This window comes from Babylonia areolata, chromosome 34 (assembly GCF_041734735.1).
Source record: "Babylonia areolata isolate BAREFJ2019XMU chromosome 34, ASM4173473v1, whole genome shotgun sequence".
Taxonomy (NCBI): Eukaryota; Metazoa; Mollusca; class Gastropoda; order Neogastropoda; family Buccinidae; genus Babylonia; species Babylonia areolata.
The window spans coordinates 19421685-19429184 of record NC_134909.1 but is presented as its reverse complement, the minus strand read 5'-3'; the positions used below and the strand labels follow the sequence as shown (position 1 = coordinate 19429184).

General features: G+C 41.6%; 1 protein-coding gene across 1 annotated transcript in view; it reads left to right on the top strand.

Moving 5' to 3' along the window:
• LOC143277425 (von Willebrand factor D and EGF domain-containing protein-like) overlaps nt 1–6864 on the top strand; it is a 13116-nt gene extending 6252 nt beyond the window's left edge. The window contains exons 3-5 of the mRNA XM_076582228.1: nt 549–650; nt 3370–3539; nt 4906–6864. Coding sequence (XP_076438343.1) covers nt 549–650; nt 3370–3539; nt 4906–5130 — 497 coding nt within the window. The 3' untranslated portion in view covers nt 5131–6864. The remainder of the gene's footprint in view (nt 1–548; nt 651–3369; nt 3540–4905) is intronic.
• The last annotated feature ends 636 nt before the right edge of the window (nt 6865–7500 follow it).

The following is a 7500-nucleotide window of genomic DNA, read 5'->3' as shown; positions in this document are numbered from 1 at the left end:
AGAAGTTTTCACTAGTTTCACTTTCTCAAGGAGGCGTCACTGCGTTCGGACAAATCCATACACGCTACACCACATCTGTTGAGCAGATGCCTGACCAGCAGCATAACCCAACGCGCTTAGTCAGGCCTTGAGTGCATGCTTACATATTTGTGTACCTATGAAAGGGGATTTCATTTTACGTAATTTCGCCAGAGGACAACACTCTCGTTGCCATGGGTTCTTTTTCAGTGCGCCAAGTGCGTGCTGCACACGGGACCTCGGTTTATCGTCTCATCCGAAAGACTAGACGCTCAGTTTGATTTTCCAGTCAAACTTAGGAGAAAGGGCGAGAGCGGGATTCGAACCCACACCCTCACGGACTCTCTGTATTGGCAGCTGAGCGTCTTAACCATTCTGCCACCTTCCTCCTGTGTGTGTGTGTGTGTGTGTGTGTGTGTGTGTGTGTGTGTGTGTGTGTGTGTGTGTGTGTGTGTGTGTGTGTGTGTGTGTGTGTGTGTGTGACAGAAGAAGAAGAAGACCAGTGACTCATAATCATGTTGTTTTTGCAGGCATTCAGGACACAATGGAGGAGCAGAGGTTGATGCTGCAGAACATACAGCAGACTCTTCGGGAGTGCCAGGAACCACAGGAACCTCAAGAAGAATTGACAGGTGTGTGTGTGTGTGTGTGTGTGTTTGTGTGTTTGTGTGTGTGTGTGTTTGTGTATATATGTGTGTGTGTGTGTTTGTGTGTGTGTGTGTGTGTGTGTGTGTGTGTGTGTGTGTGTGTGTGTGTGTGTGTGTGTGTGTGTTTGTGTGTGTGTGTGTGTGTGTGTGTGTGTGTGTGTGTGTGTGTGTGTGTGTGTGTAGTAGTAGTAGTAGTAGTAGTCTTCAGTTTAACGTCTTCCACTTTGTGATATTAGAGTGTGTGTGTGTGTTTGTGTGTGTTTTTTTTTTGTTTTGTTGTTGTTGTTGTTGTTTTGTGTGTGTGTGTGTGTGTGTGTGTGTGTGTGTGTGTGTGTGTGTGTGTGTGTGTGTGTGTGTGTGTGTGTGTGAAGGACAGGTGGAGATAGAAAGAGAGGAGGGAGGGGGTGTGGGGAGAGGGGGGGGGAGCGTGTGCACACAAACGTTTTGGTTTCTTTGTTCTTGTTGTTGTTTTCAAAGAATTTACGACATTTTGTTTAGAAAATTTCTCTGATAATGATGGATGATGGTATGGGTGATGAAGATATTGCTATGGGCGTCCATTTAGATTTTGGGGGACTATTTGAAAATGCTACTACATTCTTAACTCACTCAGTACGGCCAGTCCTCTCTTCTCCTCTACACAGACCCCTCGGATGTCCAGAGGGTGTCTGAATGACCCAACCCTTAGCTTCCGTCGTCAGAATTGTGGTATTCTTTGTCAACATTCACGTCTTCAGTATAAGAGCCTTCCGCTTGCAATATTTTGATGATGGTAATTGGGCTGAAACGCTGTTAACGTCGTCTCTTTCGCCGTTCGTATGGAGAGAGTTAATACATCCTGGCTGTCAACCAGATTGAGAGATACAGGCACGAAGCAGTTTTGGTCAGAAAATTTGGGGCAAAGCTTCCAGTAAAGCATCCATGAAGTTGATGACGTTCGACCGTGTGGTGTCTGTCAGTCTTTTCATCTGAGTCCATAGCACGCTCAGCTCTGGGTAGGAGCCGGCCACAGGCTTAACCCCTCCCCCCCCCATGCACCCCCCGCTCCTCCCCCACCCCCCGTACCCCTCTCACCCCCCTCCCCACCAAAAATATCCACCTCTAATGTAGATCGGACTCACACTTTCCAAGTCGTGTCATTTCACTACGCTTTCTACTTTGTCATGGCGAACTTTATCTTATGGCTTTGTACTATATTGCTTGCTTACTTTCCCTTGTTTGTTTGCTTGTTTGTTTGTTTCTTGAGTCATTCATTTATTTACTTGCTAAATGAATACATAGATAAATAGATAAATTCATTATTCATTCATTTATTTTACATTCATAATTCGTACAGATTTCTGGAAAAGCTCACACTAACTCCTATGTACAGCACCACTCTTGTGAGCAAACCAAACAACAACAACAACAACAACAAAAACAAAACAACAACAACAACAACAACAACAAAACCAACTACGAATGTGAATTCACTTGTGCGCTAGCTGAACTGGTAGCGAAAACAGCACTGGCTTGAAAGTTATGCACCTTGTGTGTGGTGTGGAGAGAGTTACCACTCTTTTACTATTTGTCAATCACTTGATCTCCTGGCCTCCATTGTTTATTCAATTACGAATGTGGATTTGATTGATATACACACAGGCCCATGCAGAGATGGCGAGTACAAAGTTCTGAACGAGTTTGTGTGTGTGTTTGTGTGTGTGTGTGTGTGTGTGTGTGTGTGTGTGTGTGTGTGTGTGTGTGTGTGTGTGTGTGTGTGTGTGTGTGTGTGTGTGTGTGTGTGTGTGTGTGTGTGAGGGACAGGTGGAGATAGAAACAGAGAGAGAGAGAGAGAGAGAGAGGGGGGGGGGGAAGGGAAGCGTGTGCACACAAACGTTTTGGTTTCTTTGTTGTTGTTTTCCAAGAATTTAGGACATGAATGTGAATTCACTTGTGCGCTAGCTGAACTGGTAGCGAAAACAGCACTGGCTTGAAAGTTATGCACCTTGTGTGTGTTGTGGAGAGAGTTACCACTCTTTTACTATTTGTCAATCATTTGATTTCCCGGCCTCCATTGTTTATTCAATTACGAATGTGGATTTGATTGATATACACACAGGCCCATGCAGAGATGGCGAGTACAAAGTTCTGAACGAGTTTGTGTGTGTGTGTGTGTGTGTGTGTGTGTGTGTGTGTGTGTGTGTGTGTGTGTGTGTGTGTGTGTGTGTGTGTGTGTGTGTGTGTGTGTGTGTGTGTGTGTGTGTGTGTGTGTGTGTGTGTGTGTGTGTGTGTGTGTGTGTGTGTGTGTGTGTGTGTGTGTGTGTGTAGTAGTAGTAGTAGTAGTAGTAGTAGTAGTAGTAGTAGTCTTCAGTTTAACGTCTTCCATTTTAAGTGATATTAGAGTGTGTGTGTGTTTGTGTGTGTGTGTGTGTGGGGGGGGGGGGGGACAGGTGGAGATAGAAAGAGAGAGAGAGAGAGAGGGGGGGGGGGGAAGGGAAGCGTGTGCACACAAACGTTTTGGTTTCTTTGTTGTTGTTTTCCAAGAATTTAGGACATGAATGTGAATTCACTTGTGCGCTAGCTGAACTGGTAGCGAAAACAGCACTGGTTTGAAAGTTATGCACCTTGTGTGTGTGGTGTGGAGTGGTTATTTGTCAATCACTTGATCTCCTGGCCTCCATTGTTTATTCAATTATGAATGTGGATTTGATTGATATACACACAGGCCCATGCAGAGATGGCGAGTACAAAGTTCTGAACGAGTCCTGGCGGTCCATCACCAACAACGTGGGCAAGCAACACTCTGGCTACAAGTGCGACTCAAGTCTAGAGGACGGATGGTATCGATTCTTCCTTGACGGGGAAAACGCTGTCATCCCTACAACTTGTGTGCAGGTAAAAAAAAAAGAAAAAGAAAAAAAAAGAAAAAAAGGAGAAGCTGGTTCAGTATCGTGCTTGACTATGTGTGTATACATATGTATGTGTAAATTACTTCATGCATGCATATGAATGTGTATTGTGTGTGCGTGTGTTTATGTAAGTTTGTGCCTGCCTATGTGTGCGTATGTGTTAGGGTAGCTGTTAGATACATGTGTATGTTAAAATGTATGTATGCACTCTCTCTCTCTCTCTCTCTCTCTCTCTCTCTCTCTCTTTGTGTGTGTGTGTTGTGTGTGTGTGTGTGTGTGTAGTCACATTTTTGTGTGTGTATGTAACATTGATGTAATGTTATATGTTAACAAAAGCGTTTTTGTAAAGCACCTAGAGCAGATTTCTGGATAGTGTGCTATATAAGTATCCATTATTATTATTGTTATCGTTTCGAGAAAGAAAGTATTAGTTCAGTGAAGGTTGGGGATGCAGTTAGGAACTTCCCATCATGGAGGAAGGTGGCAGAATGGTTAGTGAAGAAGCTCAGCTGCCAATACAATACAGGAGAGTCCGTGAGGACCTAGGTTCGAATCTCGCTCTTGCCCTTTCTCCCCACCCCCCCCACCCCTCCAATTTACCACCCCCTCACCCCGCCCCCTCCCCACCAAAAAAAAAAGACTGGCAAAAATCAAACTGAGCGTCTACTCATTCGGAAGGGGATGATAAACCGAGCTCCCGTGTGTGTGCAGCACGCGCTTTTTGCTGCACTGTAAAAGAACCCATGGCAACGAGAGTGTTGTCCTCTGGCTAAAGCTCTATAAGCATGAAATCCGTTCTGATAGGTTACACAAATATACATGTGCATGCACTCCAAGGCCTGACAGCAATGGTTCAGTGAAAGTGGGCAGCAGGTGGGCAGTGGGCTGTGATAGGTAGCCTAGAAATGAGTGTGTGGAGGGGGGGGGCGGTAGAGGTGGTGCAGGGTAATGTGTGTGTGTGTGTGTGTGTGTGTGTGTGTGTGTTGGGGCTCATGTACGTTTATGTGTATTTGATTGTGCTTTCATATCTGTGAAACTGCATGTTTGGTGCATATCTGTTATGCATATGTGTGTGTATGTGTGAATGTGTGTCTGCATGTTTTACATTTATTTGCTTATTTATCATCATTGTTGTCTTATTTATTTATTTATTTATTTGTAGTTCTTTTTTATGTATTTATCTATTATTTATTTAGTTGTTTTTCTCAAGGCCTGACTAAGCGCGTTGGGTTACGCTGCTGGTCAGGCATCTGCTTGGCAGATGTGGTGTAGCGTACGTGGATTTGTCCGGACGCAGTGACGCCTCCTTGAGCTACTGAAACTGAAACTGAAACTGAAACTTATTGTTGCAGGACCACCACTGCAACACTCACGCCCCACAGTGGGTCGATCTTCAAGGCCAGTCTTTGCCAAGTCCTGGTGAACAGGTGGATGTACGCGCGTGCGCAAATTGGGACAACGACTGTTGTAACTGGGAATCCCCGATCACTGTACGAAACTGTGGCCGCTTCTATGTCTACCGGCTTCAGCCAAGGAGCACCTGCAAGCTCGCCTACTGTACTGAGCCCCAGTCGTAAAGAACGCCCCGGTCGGATTTCAGGATGTGTACCTCCAGTATATATATATATATATATATATATATATATATATATATATATATATATATGCAAGCTGATGATGAGAGTATATTCTTCACTCAAATAGGAAAGCCACAGATTAACTTTCCTCTTCTTTAAAAGATAGTTAAATAAATATATTTTTCTTTAAATGTGTGTATAATATTTTATACATATATATATACATATATATATATATATATATATATATATATATGTATGTATATATATATATATATGTATATATATTCCAAAACAAAAGCAAGTACTTTATTTCGTATGTTGCTAAATAACAAGCTGACTGCAATAACCACATCAGGACAAGAAGAAGAAAGAGAAAGAAAAGGAAGAGGGGGAAGGGGTGAGGGGGGGGGGGGGGGGGGGGGGTGAGGAGAAGCAGAAGAACTAAAAAAAATGCGGTAGAGAAGTTGAAAGAAAAGAAAGAAAGAAAGAAATAAAGAAAGGGAGTAAAGAAAATAAAGAAAAGAAAGAAAAAAAAACAAAACAAAGAAAGAAGATTTAGAAAGAAGAAAGAACGACTCTTGCCTATCTGTATACACTGTCTTCACAAGTGACTGAGAACGTTAATGTTTTTGACTTTTTGCATTCATTATCAGCTGTTTCGCTTGTCAGTTTAACGACGTTTCTTTTACGAAGTCCTTTAAGTAATTTCCTGTAACTGTATTTAGAGGTTGGGGCTTTTTTGTTGTTGTTTTTTTCTCCAAATTTCACCCACATTTTTACCCTCATTTGCCCAGTTTCCCCCAACCCTCCATTCATCCACATCTCCCACCTCTTCTAACCGATAATACTCAGATGTATTCATAAATACTTTAACAAAATGTCTTCAATCACCGATATGTGTGACGGGACATTAAACAAAATTCCTACCCATACACAGGGTCCAAAAGAACAGTCTCGCTTGATGACACCGAGACAATTCTCTGTGGAATGCATTGCTCAGGTGCAGAAATTCCAATGGATTATTTTATTCAGTGTGTGAATACAACGTCGAACATGAATGATAAAGCAGAGCACAGACATCACGTTCCCATTATAAACAGCACAAAGGGTTGCCGACGGCGAATGTGAGAAAGTTTCAGTTCCAGTTTCAGTCAGCTCAAGGAGGCGTCACTGCGTTTGGACAAATCCATATACGCTACACCACATCTGCCAAGCAGATGCCTGACCAGCAGCGTAACCCAACGCGCTTAGTCAGGCCTTGAGAAAAAAAATAAAAAAATAAATACATAAAAAAAAGAACTACTACTACCACTAATAGTATGTATAAGACGCAAAACCTTTATGAAGTCAAGTATAAGCGTACAAAAAAAAAAAAAAAAAAAAAAGCGTGAGAAAGCATGCCTTTAACATTTTCATTACTGCGATAACATTTTTGTTTATAGAAAAAACACGTCTTTAAGAGTTTCAGTATTGCAATAATAAATTTATCGTCCTTCCTTCGTAGGTTAGGAGTCACAATTTGACGTCTGTCAATTTCGACCAATTTTAGTGATAACGTAATGAACTGTTGATGTAGTTATGTTTGACCTGAATAACTGTGGTTGTTGGGATGCACATTGAATAACCGAAATGTTGTGGGTTTTAAAAATAATCTTAATTAAGTTAATTAATTAACTGTTTGTATTCTGTATCGGTTATCCTGTAATCCTCATTACACACACTGATGCATTGCACACACACACACACACAAAAGTCACAGAATCTCTTTGAGCATTAAACTACTGTCGCTTTTATTTTTTGGCGTTGTCTGTTCATTCCCATAATTCCTGTGTGTCCGTTGTTTCATCAAAATCACACACGTTTCAAACTATTCATTTGAGAAAACATAAAACCTTCTGCCATTAATAGGATTAGAAGCCCACATATCTTCTTATTTCTTCCACTTTTCAGTTTGTTTCTTACCACATGTGCTCTAAGAATTGTCGTCTGATAATGCATTCCCGATCGAATATGAAATACAGACACAAAACAGACAGCGTTTGTTGTTGTTGTTGTTGTTTTGTTGCTAACGCACATTTTACCAATGATCAATGTCTTATTGATAGTTTCAGTTTCAGTAGCTCAAGGAGGCGTCACTGCGTTCGGACAAATCCATATACGCTACACCACATCTGCCAAGCAGATGCCTGACCAGCAGCGTAACCCAACGCGCTTAGTCAGGCCTTGAGAAAAAAAAAATAAAAAAAAATAACCTTACATAAATAAATAAATAAATAATAATCATGATATTAAAAAAAAAAGGTAGTAGTAATGAAAATAATGATAAAATAATAATAATAATAAATAAATAATGTATTTGCTTATTTA